Source organism: Rhea americana, unplaced genomic scaffold, assembly GCF_003343005.1.
Source record: "Rhea americana isolate MKP2758 unplaced genomic scaffold, rheAme1 scaffold_319, whole genome shotgun sequence".
NCBI classification, from domain to species: Eukaryota; Metazoa; Chordata; class Aves; order Rheiformes; family Rheidae; genus Rhea; species Rhea americana.
This window is the reverse complement of record NW_028186445.1, coordinates 678,397-694,657: the sequence shown is the minus strand read 5'-3', so window position 1 is coordinate 694,657 and position 16,261 is coordinate 678,397. Positions and strand designations below refer to the sequence as shown.

The following is a 16,261-nucleotide window of genomic DNA, read 5'->3' as shown; positions in this document are numbered from 1 at the left end:
CTTAGTAAATAAGCAAATCTATTTTATCACTTCAGACAAAAGAACAAAGTTATTAATCTACTACTGATTTTAAAGAAGAATGCAATAAATGGATCCTCTGCAGTAGCAGATTGTGTCTTATATCTTCTCTTCAACTTCCTTAACATGGGATGCAACAACTTTTCCATCTACTACTTCCTCGACAATTGTCTTGATCTTTCTAGTTTTCGTAGGATCTAAACATCATAAACAAACAAAAAGTTATTAAAGTGTTAAAAAATACAAAGCAGAATAGCAAACTTACATAAGCAGTTTCATCTTTTTTACTTTCCAATTGGTTTTGTGTTATGATTAACTTTATGATGTAGTTAAATCAAAGAGCATGTATTATTTTAGTTACAAGAATGAGTTTAAAAGTAATATTATTAGTACATTTCATCCCTATGCAGACATCACTGAGAATTCTGTAGGAGTACTTACTAATTCTGTATCAACTAGTTTTACTAGTTAGATAAAACAACTGTATATATAATTAACATGTACATACATTAATATTTATTTGAAGTTTAATGGGCAGGATTATTATAGCGGTTGTAAAAAGAAATGTTAGGTACTTACCCTGAGAAGAATCCAATGACTGTGTTTGTGATTTGGACCCAGTCAAAGATGAGCTTTCAAATGTAACTCCCTGTCCTGCACTCCTAAAAATAAATCATAGACACTTGTAATATTGCAGAATGTTTACCAAGATCAGGAGAAATAAGATTATTCCTTTTTCATGTCAGCATTCATAGGTTAATATAAATACAGAGTGGCTCAATCTCACTAAATAGATTATATGTTTAAAGAAGAGTTATCAGATATAATTATTTCAAAATCTTTGTATGTGCCTTATTGTCTTTTGGTGAACAGGCCATTTATTTATACCTCTTCTTTTTCCCTGAAAAGGATATTGCTACAGAAATTAAAACAGAGAAGATATTTTATATAAATTTGTTACTTACACAAACTCGCCATCCAGCAAGCGACGRTAAGTTTCAATCTCCATTTCCAGACGAGTCTTGATGTCTAGAAGTTGCTGATACTCAGCATTCTGGCGCTCCATATCAGCCCTGACCTGAAACAGCTGAGACTCCAGATTCCCAATCTGAAGTTGTATTTGTGAAAGCTGAGCACAGTAACCTCCTTCTGTTTCTGCCAAAGTGTCTTCAAGGGATTTTTTCTGTGTAAGAAGGATATTAAATGAACTCTGACTGACAAGAAAAAATGTATTTAAAAATACAAAAGCAACTCAAATGGTTTAATAAGTGTAGCTTCATTACTAATAGAAATTTAGTTTTTTCTTAAAGCAAAATACTAGCTTGAAAAGTGACCTTCTTCAAATGTCTTTGCACTGAATGAGAACATAAAAATGAATCTGCTTTATAGCATGCTACTTGCAATCCAATTATAGATATTACTGCTATTTAGGAACTAACAAGAACACAGAGTTTAATAGGAAATAAATGCAAATCTTAAATACTATAGAACAGTAGAGGATTTAACAGCATTTTTGAAGTTGGAAAATTTGCAATGACTATTTAGTAGCTTCCCCTCAACACACCATGGCAAGCTGAGATTGTAGTTCAATTTCCAAGCTCTGAAGAGTCCTTTTTAGATCTGTGATTTCACTTTTTCCTGACTGAAGCTGCTCAGTATTGGTGGAGATTTCCCTTTTCAGCTCCCCACTCTGAAATGTCAAGGAAGGGTAGAGTGTAATTTAACTATTCCAAATATTTACATTTATTTGACTGATTTATTTACATTTATTTTACTATCTCTGTGGTGCTTACTTTTTCATTGAACCATGCTTCAGCCTCTTTACGGTTTTGCTCAGCAATGACTTCATACTGTCCTCTCATGTCATTCAAAAGCTTGGTGAGGTCAATTCCTGGAGCAGCATCCATTTCAACGCTGACTTGTCCAGCTGCACTGCTTTGAAAGCCCTGAAGCTCCTGGAGAGATTTAAAGAATAGACAAGATTCAGTTAATAAAAGGCAAAATAATTCTACCGGAAATATATGTAAAGAAATATATGTGATACAAATTCTGTTTCAACAGGACTTCTTCCTAATCTGATTTTCTCATCTCTTTTACTTCCTTAAAAATACAGAACTGTGAAATGTGAATATAACATCTTGGCTGTCATTTCTGTTTGTCTCAGTAGTCTTGTAATTTAATTTTTCGATTCACTTTGAAGCTGTTAAGGTGAAGTCTGTGTTCTCTAACTGTACCTCTAGAGTACTGGTAACGGGAGAGACTGTAGTAAGCATGTAGGTTTGCTTCCATTTATTTCATAGTTTTTATTGCTAGATTTTTATATAACTTAAAGAAGTGATTTAGTTCATCTGTATCAAATACAGTTTTGGCACTCTGRTTGAAATATATGTAAACTATTTTATTTAAAAATCTTTATTTTATTAATAAGTACTGTTTTCAAGTATTTTTTTAAAAGAAAGCCCAAGGATTGCATTATCTGCATTTATCACAAAAAGGCCGAGAAAAAATGGCAAGAGACGTTAAGAATATGTTCTACAGTACAGCAAATGCTGTGGTGGTAGTACATAGCCAGAATAAATCAAACAATTGACTTCTGAGTTGATTTGGCAACGGCAAAGCAAGAAAAGTTCAATTCTGTAAAGTTAAAAACTAGGAAAAGTGTRATGTGCTAAACAAGGATTCCACAAAAACTAACCAGACATGGTTCTTGCATTCTGAGAAAAAATGCTTCTCAGTATTTCTTGTGGCAAAACTGAGAAAATCAGTAATACTGTATCATCAGACATAGTCTGTGTTTTTCTTTCCCTCCTTCACATAGTAAACTCAGAAGAAGAACAGCAAACAAAACAAATAACGAAACCAAGTAACTATTCTGGCACAGATTAAGGAAATGTTTGATATTTCATTTTTTCTTCTTCATTGTTAAGAATTTATGATAGAAATAATACCTCTTCATGATTCTTCTTGAGATAAGCCAATTCTTCATTCAGGCTTTCAATCTGCATCTCTAGATCAGCTCTTGTCAAGGTCAGCTCATCAAGAACTCTACGTAGACCATTGATGTCAGCCTCCACACTCTGGCGAAGAGCCACTTCATTCTCATACCTTTAAGGAAAGTCATTAAATATACTTTTTATTTGGTTAATAGGGTCAAATGCAAACTATTACTATGTCATTAGAAAGCTTTTGTTCTAAATTGTTAATATATATGATTATCATAATGTTCAATAGTTAAAGTATTCTACAATGAAAGAAATATTTGAAGATACTAAAGTTTTTTCTAACTTTTAGTAAAAGTTTTTGTAATATTAAGATATACTCACTTCAGTCTGAAATCATCAGCAGCCAGTCTAGCATTATCGACCTGCAGAATAATTCTTGCGTTGTCAATAGTCGCATTTATGATCTGAAATATAAACAATTTCCTGAAAATGATTTCATAGCCTGATGGAATACAGCTCAGTATAGCTATTTATGTGACTGTAATTCTAAATATGATTATAAAATTAAAGGTAATCTGTTAGACCCTTGCATAGCGTACTATGAAAACATTTAGGACAAGATTTTCAGCTTCTGTAAGTCAGCAAGCTTCACGTAATGGAAAACCACCAATTTGCATTCTGTGACTTCTAGTTCATAATCTCTGAAGAGCTTACCAAGCAGTTTCTCAGGAATTGAATTTATGACATAAGAAATTAGAAACTTAATACATTTAAACATTTTAAGCAACAAGAGTTTGCACAGCCGGAGTCTGTCACTGACTTCTTTATTTGAATTAGGCCAAGTCGGTTCACAGCTTTAAGTGTGATATAGCTACAGAATTGCAGTTAACATGCAACAAAAAATTCAACATAATGTGATACCAATGAGTCTGACAGAGGATTATTAGAAGCGTAAGTACTGTAGAATAAATTTGCTCTCGATTTCTGAAAGAAGTTTGTTGTTTTTATCTAACATCTTACTAGGTGAATTGCAAATGCAAAAGATGCATTAAGTACATTGCTTTGTTACCTTGCTTCGGAGATCTTCAATTATTGGATAATATTTACTATAGTCATTCCCCGATCCAGTGATACCAGCACCAGGGCCATTTTTCTCATACCACTCTCGTATTTTGCGCTCCAAATCAGTATTGGCCTCCTCCAGAGATCGTACTTTGTCCAGATAAGCAGCTAGACGATCATTGAGGTTCTGCATAGTTTCTTTTTTTGAGCCAGAAAGAAGGCTACCATCCCCACTGCCGCCACCACCACCACCACCAGTGCCAAAGCCACCTCCAAAACCAGTGCCTGAGCCACTAGCAAAACCACTTCCAAATCCAGCGCCTGAGCCGCTGCCAAAACCACTTCCTAAACCTCCACCAAAGCCACTGCCTAAGCCACTTACATAGCTACCACCTAAACCACTACCAAAGCCTCCACCATAGCCACTGCTTAAACTGCTTCCAAAGCCTCCACCTGAGCTACCCCCAAAACCCCCACTAAAGCCAGAGCTTGAACCAAGCATAGAAGCAGCACCAAAACTTCCACCAGATCCACCACCAAAACCAAACCCACTTCCACCAAAGCCTCCTCCACCGCCAGAGCTAGACATTCTCATAGATCCCCCCGCAAGCCCACTCCGAGAAGAGAACTGCCGGGAGCCACCACTTGTGCGCACAGAAAGGGCCATGGTGCTCACAGTGCCCTAATCTATGCTRAGCACTCAAGGCTGATCAGAGAACAGGTTAGCCTTTATATAGAGAATGTGGTGGGTGTTTCAGTAGTATTTGACGCCTCCTAACAGATTCTTTAATTCTTTTTTTTCCTTTTCTCTCTCTCTCTCTCTTTTTTGTTGGGGGGGGGGCAGTTTAGTATCTTCTGACCAAAGTAAACGGTATGTGCAAATCTAAATTGTCCATGCGTGTGGAAATCTAATACCCTCCAGGTATTTGCTGTATGAGGGAGGATGGGTGGAGTAGCACTAAGACATCGCAATAATGTTTTACCATGTGCAATAGTGCGCAGAAATTTCTTTTCACATTAAAYCCATCCTAAATAATTTTTTTTGTCATTACATACTCATCCTCTTCTTGATTTGGGGTTGTTATTGTGTAAGTATGCTTGAGGCAGTAGAATGATCCCTTTCATACCATACTTCCTGTGTGCACGTCAAAAAAGAGTTTCTCTCCATAAGACTTTTGTGACATGTTTTACTGAACCTGTGCCAGATCAGCACTCTCTACGTTTGTTATGAAGTAAAAAAGTGGTCAGCAAAAGTACATAGAGAGGCTTATGGACTGTCAGTGATTTGTATGTTGATCATTAATAGGAAAACATAGAATATAATTGATTACACTGAACTTAATTTGTAATTTTATCTTATGTCCTAAACCTTCAGGTATTGAATCATCTCTGTAAGGCTTGGAAAACAGTTTTCTGTGTCTAATACTGAAGCTAACAGTGCTACTACAACATAAGTATAATGTGCTTACCTTTTGCCAACATTTACACCTTTGAGAAGAAAAAGCCACCTTTGTTTCTTTTAAATACTTTGCTGTTATCCCAAAATAAGGTAAATGATGTCTAGTGTAGTTGAGGATTTCAAAACTTTTTCAATTTTAACAGCTCTTTTTTGTGCTTAAAGGGAGAGAGGGGACCTCTGAGACAGCTTTTAGGTGCGAGGAGAAAAACAGACCATCAGATTTTTATGTGATAGTAATTCGCAGGTCATCTCATCTGTCATGCTCCAATAGTATGTCTGTTTTTCAGTCTTTTATGCTCCATGTGTAGCTAGATGCAGAAATTATAAATTCTGGCAAATTAGTGAAACTGTAGTTCTTTCCCTTCTGCATTGTTCCAAGGGTTCACMGAAAAACCTTAACTCTGTTGGCATTATTGTGCAAATTCCCAAAGTAATCACTTCCAGTTGCAGCTGTATCACTGACATTTTTTTCCATTGTATCAGTTGGAYGTGAAAGCCCAGCTCAGAAATTCCTCACAGTTATTTCCGTGATTTGTGCCTTTTCTAATATAAATCTAAAGATCAGAATTATCTGTTATAGGTTRCAGGCATAGCCATGAAAATTCTTCAAAATCAATACACTTTTTCTTAAGATGTTATTTCAGTAAACAGATTTTCCTTTGTACTGGCTTAATTATGTCTTTGGATTTGTCAACTGATATTTATTCATTTTTCATTTATCTACATCCATGATAATAGGTGTTTTTTCTGGCAGAAATGTTTTATGAGTGGTAGACCAAAGATTTAAGTAAACTTTTATATAGGCACATATTGATCACTTGGTATCAGTGACTCATTATTGTGAAAGCTAACGATTACTTTATCTGGCAGCTGTTTATGTGCAGTAAATAACAGACTGGACATTTCAAAAGAGAGTTTTTTTTTTTTGGTATTTATATTGTCAAGAGGCAAATGTAGACTCCTTGGACTGAAGGTCTGGAATGACATATTAAACTCGCATTCTGTGAGAAAGGCCACATGCGGTTACTGGTTGAGGAAGGTTTAATAGGCAAAATGTATTCTTACTGATAAAATACATTTGCTTAGTTAGTTCCTAGTGATAAGAGGAAAAAAAAATCACAGCGAGTGAAAAAGAATAAAACAACTTATTAAATTTTACTTTTTAATTTATGATGATTGAAATTGACATTTCTGATTTATTAGAAAATCAGTTTTTACTGAGGCAGAGCTGCATTGCATTTGAATGGTAGTTCAACTTCAGAAAACATGCACTGAATAACATTTTAAAATATTTTTTAAAACAAATCTACTTTCTGTGTGCTAAAACRTAGGAGAAAAAGCTAGATTGCTAAATCTTGGATTAAAGTTTAACTAATTTACTTACTAAATAGAGAGTTTATCATCTGTATCTAGTAAATTCTTTCTCATAAAGCTTTGGTGAAGGTTTCAGGAATAAAACTTAAAACTTTTCAGCTATTAATATATTAAAAGCAWGAGAAAACTTAATGAACCGGATGTTGAAATGAACTATCTGAAGAAATGAAGAGAAAATTCTCATAGTGCTTTCAAAAGATTCGACTACTAATAAAAGCTTGTTAAGCACATGAGCAAGTTTTCGCCCGTGTCTGCATTGGATGACTTTCACCAGTTTAGTACTTTGAGTTTCTTAAAATCTTTAATAGTAAACATTGCTTCAGTATTTTCAAAATACTGATTTCTATTTTTTAATCTAGTCACTACATAAGTAAACCCAAAACTGTTCAAAGGATATTCTATACTTTGTAACTTAGTGATAAAACCCATTATTTTTATTGATGTTTCCACAGAAAAAAAAAGTAGTAAATTGTTTGATAATTGATGATTTGACATGTTTCGAATCTTGTTGATTTCAGGGAGAATTAGATCGAGTCCTTTATAATCATGTAGTTTTGATATCAGCTCCAAGAAGCTCAAAGACTCTCTCCTCTGTGCTGACGCTATTTATATCTTCTCTTCAATCTCATTGATCTCAGAGGAGACGACCTTACCATCAACCACCTCCTCAACAATTGTCTTGATCTTCTTAACTTTACTTAATTCTGTTAATGAAATTGAACAGCGAATTAATTAAATGCAATGTATATTGATAGGATAATAATACCACTGGAGTCCTAGTAGCAATTCCACCAGTTAGAAAATATAGAAAGCCATCATTTCATTGCACAGTTACTGTGGAGCAAACTTGGTGGAGATACAGTTTCTGGTTCTTCTGCTGTTACYCGTGATGATATATGGGACATCATGTTGAATAACTCTCCTGTTCCTCCTGACTGACCTGATAGCTGCTGTTTAGCACCAACTTGGTAGACTTAAAACCTAGAAATAGTCTTACATTGAAAGGCATATTTGAAAATTAAATGCTTTATTTAGGAACCTAGTCTCCTTGTGTAGCCAGTGGAAAGGAGTAGATGCTTCTGAAGGCCTCCAGACAGTAATTCAGTAATTCTGTGTTATTCTGCTGGCTCACTAAGGAGCCTATGGTTTTAATTTGGGCACCTGAGTTATATACATAAAGCGTGGTTTGTATAATCCCTGTAGGTTATCCAAACAGTTGATTGCTTTCTTGGTGTAAGATTTTACCAGCTGAATATTTCCTATGAAGCTGTGTTATTTGTTTTACATCAGGCTAATGAATTCCATAACATTTCAAAAGGAAGCCATCAAAAAAAGGGAAGTTTATGTGACGTACCTTTTTCAGCCTCTGCTGTAGCTATGTCCACTTGGAAATGCCTGTGCAAATCATACATTAAAAAATATGAATATCTGGAGCTTAATATATTGAAGAAACATCTTTGTGTGTCTCCTGTATATTTAATCAAGACAGTTAATTTCATTTCATCACATTAGCCATGTGTTTAAATCAGTTTTCCCTGTTAAAGTAAAACTTGTTAAGCATGATCTGTAGGTGAAACGCAGATATGCCCATACTAGGCCCCGAGCCACAACTGCTATACATGGAGAGTCCTGTGGGGACGTATCACCCTCTGCTTGTCCTGTTCTGTACTTTTGCATAGTTTTCTGCTTTTTTTCACTACAGGATATGGGGTGCTAGAACAGCGCAGCCTTTGGTGSCAGTTCACCTGAACCTCTTGCATTTTTAAGTAGCTTGGCCACTACTGACACAGATACAGCAGCAGAGAATCCAGTGCAGGCCGCCGAATGTGCCCTAGGCTGCAAGTAAAGGTCAATACGCTTATGCTGAATGCCTTGCTGGGTGCCTGCAGTGTCTGAAGCAATTAAAAAAAACCTAGTCCTCATTAGCCCAGGCCTGCAGAAGCTACAGTCATTATGGTTATGGAAAAGTCAATACAAAATTGCATCACTGATACCTGATGCATCATTTCTACCATCTGTTTTTGCTTCTAACTTGTCAGCTTGAGGGATACCAGCAGCTAGCTAGCTGCTTAGCTCCAAAAGAGCAACAGGACATAGCAATGCAGAGGCTGATGGCGATACGTTCAGCTGGCTTCCACAGCAGCCTCTCGGACAGAGCTGGAACTRCTCTGTCTGTGGTTGAGAACTGGGCAACAAATAGACCTTTTCTCTTTTTTTTTATGGCAGATTTTACCACTTTCACCTTTGGTGAAGGTATATGCATAGCATAGTGCCAGTCATGTTGTTTCAAACACTGGGTAGTTCGATATTGTAGCATAAAAGGTATCTTAGAAAAGGAAACGAGAACAGTTGTAATTATTACATTACTATTACCATTTGTGAGGGAATTAAAAAAATTAGTTACTGTTTTAACATGAAGAAAATGAAACYACACATAGTAATTGTTCTATTTTAGAGTATTAAAGATTCCCAATTTACGTTTTCTGACATTCATTCTTACTGACGTTATCCAGACAGCTGTATCAGTAGCCTATCCCATGTCAGCAGTAACATTTTGAAGCGAAGAAGCATCTACAACCCTTTCATTATGTTGGTTACAAGACTGAGTCTTCATCTTTCTCCTCTCCCTTCTTGGGGTTACTGTCGGATTTACTATAARCAGTATTTACAATTTTGCCTGCTCTCATACGAAACTAAACTGATGAGCGAAACACGTTTAATGCTCAGTTCCTTACYCGCTTTCCTCTCCTTCCAGTAAGCGGCGGTAGGTGGCAATCTCCATCTCCAAGCGCGTCTTGATATCCAGCAGTACGCTGTACTCRTTACTCTGAGCTGCCATGTCGGCTCGGATTTGTCGCAGCTGAGCCTCTAAATTGGCAACTGCTGCCTGTATTTGAGCTAGCTGGTAACTGTAACGTGCTTCAGTTTCAGCCAGAGTACCTTCTAAAGACTCTTTCTATAGCCAATGAAAAGAAAAGGAGATTTTAGGAGATGTATTATTCAAGAGGATACGTCTTTATGTTAAAATTACATTTAGTTTGAAAAACCTCACCGTTTCTGTATTTATCTGTGTAATTATCTGCTAAGCATATTCCTGATTTCAAGGACTGCTGATTATTTACCATGTTAAGGTGGGACTGTAATTCTAGCTCCAGGCCCTGGAAGGTCTGTCTGTGTTCTGTGACCTCTCTCTTTTGGGTTTGCAGCTGTTCAATATTGATTGCTACTTCCTGGTTCAGTTCTTCTGTCTGAAATACAAAAAATGGAAGGACTGTCACCCAGAACTAAACACGCTTGAGAATCTTGCCGATGTTTAAGTTGAGCATTACCTGTTTTTCAAATCGTTCTTTGGCTTCTTCACGGTTCTTTTCTGCCATTTCTTCATATTGCCGTCTCATGTTTTCCATAATAGTTGCAAGATTGATACCTGGAGCAGCATCCACCTCTACATTAACTGAGCTACCCACCTCTTTGCGCAGTCTGTAAACTTCCTACGACGATGAAGATTGTATTAGCATCAGTTAAAGTAAACTTTTAATCCTGAATAGTGGAAGGAAATTAAAAATCCACAGAAATAGAAGTAGTTCTAATTCTTAAATAGTGCCTCAGGGTAAGATAACTCGATCACTTCATAAATATTATATATTGCATGTTATGTTAGAAAATTTTACTTATTTTGTTGCAATAAATCTTACAGATAAACATATTATAAAAAGATGATTTCCTCAGGACCCAATCCATGAAATGACTATAGAAGTCATGGTTCCCATCTGTATGCTTTTGTGTTTAGTAACAACTGGTAAAACACAGATTATTCTTAAGGAAAACCTTTACTCCCTAATTTCTGTAGCTGTTCAGCATTTGATGCCTAATAACTGGGATGTAACTTAGCACCACATAGAGTKATACTACTTCTGGAAAATGTACAAGTGCTTCAGTGAAGCACAGCACAGTTTTAAGTAGATACACCAGCTTTTTTTAAATCTAAATTGGCTATTTCTACTACAGTGCTTAAAGAACATTTTTTTCTGCAGTGTGACAAGGAATTTACAAATATAGAGCTGATACTATGACTCTTGATTACTAAGGCTAGTAATCTCAAAGGAAAGCTTGAGTACMTACCGTAATTCTGCATAATTAGCATTTAAGAGTCATCTTTAATGTAACATTTCTTTTTGTGTCTTTACTTGAAAGGGGGAAAAGTGGTTGTTTAACCTTTTGTTTGTAGGTCTTTGGAATTACAAAGGTAATGCTAAGGATGTGATTCAATTTGAGCTTAGACTCCTAACAGATACCTGGTACAGTTATCTAACTTGCAGATATCTCTGCATAAGCCAGAGCTCCTATTCAGACCGAAGAGCCCGTGGCATTCACACAGACGGTATACGAACAGACAGATAAATGTTGATGTATTAACCTTGACCTGAATCCCACCATAAGCATCATATTCTTTCAGATTAAACATGGAAAATGCATTATTCCTAGTGGGGCTGMATTTATGTATGCCATTGAGAAAATAATCTCTCCATGATGGTGTTCTGCTGCTCTCACCTCCTCATGGTTCTTCTTAAGAAAAACTAGTTCTTCATTCACACTTTCAATCTGTGACTCCAAATCAGATTTTGTCAAGGTCAAGTCATCACGCACTCGGAGCAGTCCATTAATGTCATTCTGTACACTTTGCAAGAGCAAGTGTTCGTTCTCATACCTGTAAAATAAGGCTTGTTTTGTCATCATCAAAATACAACTGGTTGAAGAAATGTTGGAATGAATAACTACTGCAGCTTTAGTCCTCAAATTTTTCTTCTGCTAACTTTTGTATTAGAAAAGATTGCCTCAAGGTTTTCATTCTAATAGTAACTTTCAAGACAGAGTACAAATTTTGTCTAGGTAAGTATAGGAAATGCATGTAGAATTTTTCAAAAGAATGGAGCAAATGACATTTGCACAGTATACCTGGTCTGTGTTACTACTTAATTGTGTTTTGTAAAGGGGATTTTAGTTCATATATAAATGAAACTGGCTGTCTAGAAGCTTTCATGAATAACAAGAACATAAAAGAGAGTGTATGGAATGATCATTGAACTTACTTCATTCTAAAATCATCAGCAGCCAGTTTGGCATTGTCAATCTGCAGGACAAGCCTTGCGTTTTCCAGCTGTGCAACACCAATCTAAAAAAGAATGGTTAAAAGGGATGATGCGTGGGTGGTAGAATTAGCAGACAAATCTAATAGATTCTTTAAAGTTAAAGAAGATAACTTTGTTTTATGTTTATAAACACTAAACTTTTACCAACAGCCAGATTTTTGTTATCTGAGGAATGATCATACAGATATTTCATATTCTTCTGTGTATTATGGTACTGAGAGAAGCAATTCTAATTGAAAATTGGAAACAAAAGTTCTGAAGCAGAGGAAGAAGAGAACAGGAATCTTTGCACATAAACACAGACTTTGTCATTTTTGGAAATCTCATTAATACTGCGTGTGGCCTTCATCATCTTATTAACTTTATTGTCTATTAGTCATCTAGGTTTAAGCTAAATTCTGTTTAAGGTGTGTGGAAGGAAAAAATCTTCTCCGAAATGTAAAGTATGCTCTCATAAGTATGCTCTAGAAGAGCTGAGATGGTCTGTWCTCTGGAAGACACCTGTTTTTAAGGGGTGAGTAATAGAACTAGTGAAAACTAAGAGAGGAAAGATTTTGGAAACTGTAAACATAATTTGAAAGACAAATCTGTCAGCTGATTGCTGTGGAAATAGATTATTTTTTATAGTGGTAATTTAATGTTTCAAGCAGTGATCTACTGCTTTACTGGGCATTTGGTAGTATCCAATTCTGAAAATTTGGGAAAAAAGCCACTTTTTCTCACATATTGATAAGTCGAGCACTAGAAGAGCAGAGCTGAAGCCTGTCCTACTGTAGGGTTTGTGTCTGCCCTACCTAGGAAAAAAAAAATGTACCAAAGAACATTAAGTAAAATTAAAGAACTGGTAAAAGKGTAATGTACGCTTTTGAAAAAAATTGGTAAGGGGTACTCATGATCTAGCTTGACAACCATTGATGGAACTGTTGTATTGAATAAAGGATCTTGTAATAGGAATAAATGTATCCTTCATTGTACCATAGTTTTAGGAGCCATGCATTCTTTGATATATTTGAGTAAGTTATTTTTTTGAAGGTATGAGGGTAGAAGTCTCTGAATTCTGGCTTTAGGCCAGATGTATTTACCTTACGTGGAGGACAAAGTCTAGTAACTGATTTACTGTAAATAAAAGCCATTCCTCATTTGATCACCACCATAGTCATAAAACTAGTTCCCCCTCTAGTCTACCTTTTCAGATAAGATTATAAACCATTATTGCTTTCTGGATATTTGCAGTCAGAAATCTTTGAGAGATGGGGCATTATATATGGATTTGTGAAACATTTTCATTTAATGCCAGGTTAGCAGCTAAAAAGAAAGAAAATCAGTGTTTACACAAAGATGTAATATGTTTATATATATAAAATCAATATAAATTATTTGGGCAAATTAGAGGAGATTACACACTGGAAGAAAGAGTTTTGGATTTTAATGTTCCTCAGTCAATTTCTCCTCTCAGGCAGCGAACAGGTGTGTTCAGATTGGAATAACTACAGATTACTATCTCCTTTCTCCAACCTGCCAAAAAGACAAAGGTCTGAAAATCTGTAATGAAACCTCACAAATGTAAGACAGTTCCTGGTCATAAATGAAAGTGTTCTATAACTCACTCCATTATATCCAGGCAAATAAAATTCTGTAACCTGGGACATCTTTGTAACAGCCCATCTGGGATAAATTACAAAAGTAATTTCATTTTAATGCTAAATTCCTTCCTTCTTATCAATATAAATAATATCATTATTGACACGAGTATGGTATGAGGTGATAAACAGGGATTTTGTTTTTGACATGGTAATAATTGAGACAAATTACGAGAGAGAACAGCAGCACTTTCAGAACCTATATTTTTTGAGGCTTAAGTTTAGTCTACTTTGTCAAGCTGTTCTAAGAACCTCTAAAATAATGAAATGAATATGAAGACTTAGTTTATATTTTTCATTCTGCAAGGATACTGAGAGAAGAATTCAATYATATATTATATTCCTTTTGGGAATGTAATTCACTTTACATTGGGTGCCAGGATGCACCAATGTTCCTTAATGCTGCAGTGGTCCTACTTTGTAAGTTAATTTCCAAGCTTCCACTTACTGTAAAATAGGAAAAAAAGAAAAATTTTTTAAATCTCTCTGAAATCCACAGATACCAAACTATATTTTAATATTTAAAGAACCCTTAGTACTTTCACTAATTAAAATTGCATAAAGCACATGTAATAGAAGAATTGATTTAGTTTCCAAGATTTTTCAGGTTTTAGATTAATCATACCTGTAGACATACATCTACTAATATAAATTATGTGAAATCAATCACCATCTAATTTGTATCTCATCAAAATATTGTTCTTAACTGAGACAATTACAATTTGAAAAGTAATTTTATGCAAGTAGATTATTATGTTTCTCCCCAGATACTTGAAATACATATATTTATAGATGAATATATGATTTCTTACCTTATTTTGGAGCTCTTCAATTATTTTAAAGTATGGACTATGGTCCTGCCTTATGTCTGAGGTGTTCTTCGCGTAATACTCCTTGATCTGCTTTTCAATCTGGGAGTTTGCCTTTTCTAGAGAGCGCACCTTCTCCAGATACGAAGCCAAACGGTCATTTAGATTTTGCATAGTTGTTTTCTCATTGCCAGTAAGCAGTTCATCGTTACTGGTACTATTAAGCTGAAAGTTACTGCTGAATTTTCCACCAAAGCCGTGTCCATAGTTGGTGCTGGTAGATATGCGGGTACCATAGCCACCAGCTCCCCCGTAGACACTAGGTGCTTGAAATTTTTGGACGGCAGTTTTCCTGACAGTTAAACCACTGACACTGGGTGCAAACGAATGCAAAGGGGAGGTTGAACCCARCTGAAAGCTTTGGTTAGAGAATGCCATTTGTGGTTTTTTCCTTCGTCTAAAATGAAAGAGCTAAGTCTCCACAAATTTGGGACAGCTAAAGTGAAGAGCAGTGTACGCTCTGTAAACCTTTATATTGTGTTTCGAGGCGGAAGCGCAAGAGTTATAAACCCCACCTCTGTTGACACATAATGTAATGGGCAGGATATTGCCCCCACAATCTCTGTGGTGTAAGAGGGCTTTAACCTGTTCATCTGTGTCTGGGAAAAAATCCTCAGGTAGTTTGGCTTTCTTTGTGATTGTTTTGAATAAAAGATAAAACACAAGTAAGCTATTGAATGATTTATAACAGTATGCCTGCAGCCACAGTTTGTGTGGTGAACAAATTTGGATGAACAAATAGATTCTTACACCCATGTGCAGTTTATGAAATTAAAATGAGAATGTATTACATGTGACAAGGGACTTAAAATACRTATGTTTACAATCAAATTTAGTTTTCTGTTAAGTAAGCAATACTCTGGGCTTCAGAATGGTCCAGAACAGTGTCTAAACTATTAGAAAGATGACATTTATAACTACCATGTTAATTTTATAGCCCCAAATGCTATTCATACTGTAATCAGAAAGTAAATATTGCAGGGAACTTGCACTGAATATATGTTCACTTAGTATTAGAAACCTTTGCCTGTTTGAACAAGCTTTCAGTGCAGTTGAAATTAAACAGAAATGGTATTGCTTTGGATAAAATAGTAAGAAGAATAATATTGGAAGTCCTTTTTCATTTGCATGTGAGATGCTGAAGTCCATGGTGTGATACGAAGTGCTGAGATCAAGCTTCCAGCATAACTCACTTCCAGCTCTCCTGTGTGGTTAAAGCAACACAAATAGTTGTTCATTAAATAATCCCATCTTACTTTATATACTCAGATATGGTTATTATTTTTGCAGGTGTAGGCTGTATTTTGATGACAGCATTTAGCTCCTGCTTTGTTAATATTCTAGATAAAAATACTGTCAACTACATATACATTTGTATTTGACATCTTGGAGACATCTGGCCTCTACATTCGATAGCAGCTTTTTGGAGCGAGTAGAGTCCTTGCAGAAGCCATCATCATAAGCTGTCACATTCACAGGATTCAAGAATGTGAAAACTTGACTTTCCTGCAAACCTGCTCCCTCTCTGGGAACAATCTGAAGAGTTGCAGTTTTCTGTACAAAAATAGTTCCCTTATGGGGCGTTCTGTCGGAAAGCGAGATGGTATGTTCATTAACAGGAAGCTGGCTGCCCTTGTTAAGTGTATTAAAAAAACTAACACTCCTAGTAACACCGAGGTTCCTAAACTGAGGATGGGGTATACTTCTGAGATACTAAATAGAGAAAACGGAAAGTAAGGGAAGAAGC

At 35.7% G+C, this 16,261-nt stretch overlaps 2 protein-coding genes across 4 annotated transcripts; both read right to left on the bottom strand.

The window, feature by feature from the left end:
* Positions 1-117: 117 nt before the first annotated feature.
* LOC146592814 (keratin, type I cytoskeletal 12-like) lies at positions 118-4,698 on the bottom strand. 2 transcript variants are annotated; one of them, XM_085310415.1, is made up of 9 exons: positions 4,494-4,698; positions 4,030-4,433; positions 3,342-3,424; positions 2,967-3,123; positions 1,812-1,973; positions 1,583-1,708; positions 984-1,201; positions 598-680; positions 118-215 (listed from the first exon to the last, which is right to left on the bottom strand). In XM_085310415.1, exons 1-9 carry the CDS (start codon positions 4,687-4,689, stop codon positions 118-120), a joined length of 1,527 nt encoding a protein of 508 aa, XP_085166541.1. In that variant the 5' UTR covers positions 4,690-4,698. The 2 variants fall into 2 exon arrangements, with proteins under 2 accessions (XP_085166541.1, XP_085166540.1); XM_085310414.1 differs by having other exon boundaries at positions 4,030-4,689.
* Positions 4,699-7,461: 2,763 nt separating this feature from the next.
* Positions 7,462-14,892, bottom strand: KRT20 (keratin 20). 2 transcript variants are annotated; one of them, XM_085310426.1, is made up of 9 exons: positions 14,458-14,892; positions 11,946-12,028; positions 11,407-11,563; positions 10,185-10,346; positions 9,978-10,103; positions 9,591-9,811; positions 8,768-8,773; positions 7,774-7,805; positions 7,462-7,559 (listed from the first exon to the last, which is right to left on the bottom strand). In XM_085310426.1, the coding sequence occupies exons 1-9, from the start codon at positions 14,890-14,892 to the stop codon at positions 7,462-7,464; spliced, it is 1,320 nt and encodes a 439-aa protein (XP_085166552.1). The 2 variants fall into 2 exon arrangements, with proteins under 2 accessions (XP_085166552.1, XP_085166551.1); XM_085310425.1 differs by lacking the exons at positions 7,774-7,805; positions 8,768-8,773 and adding an exon at positions 8,210-8,250.
* Between the last annotated feature and the right edge of the window lie 1,369 nt (positions 14,893-16,261).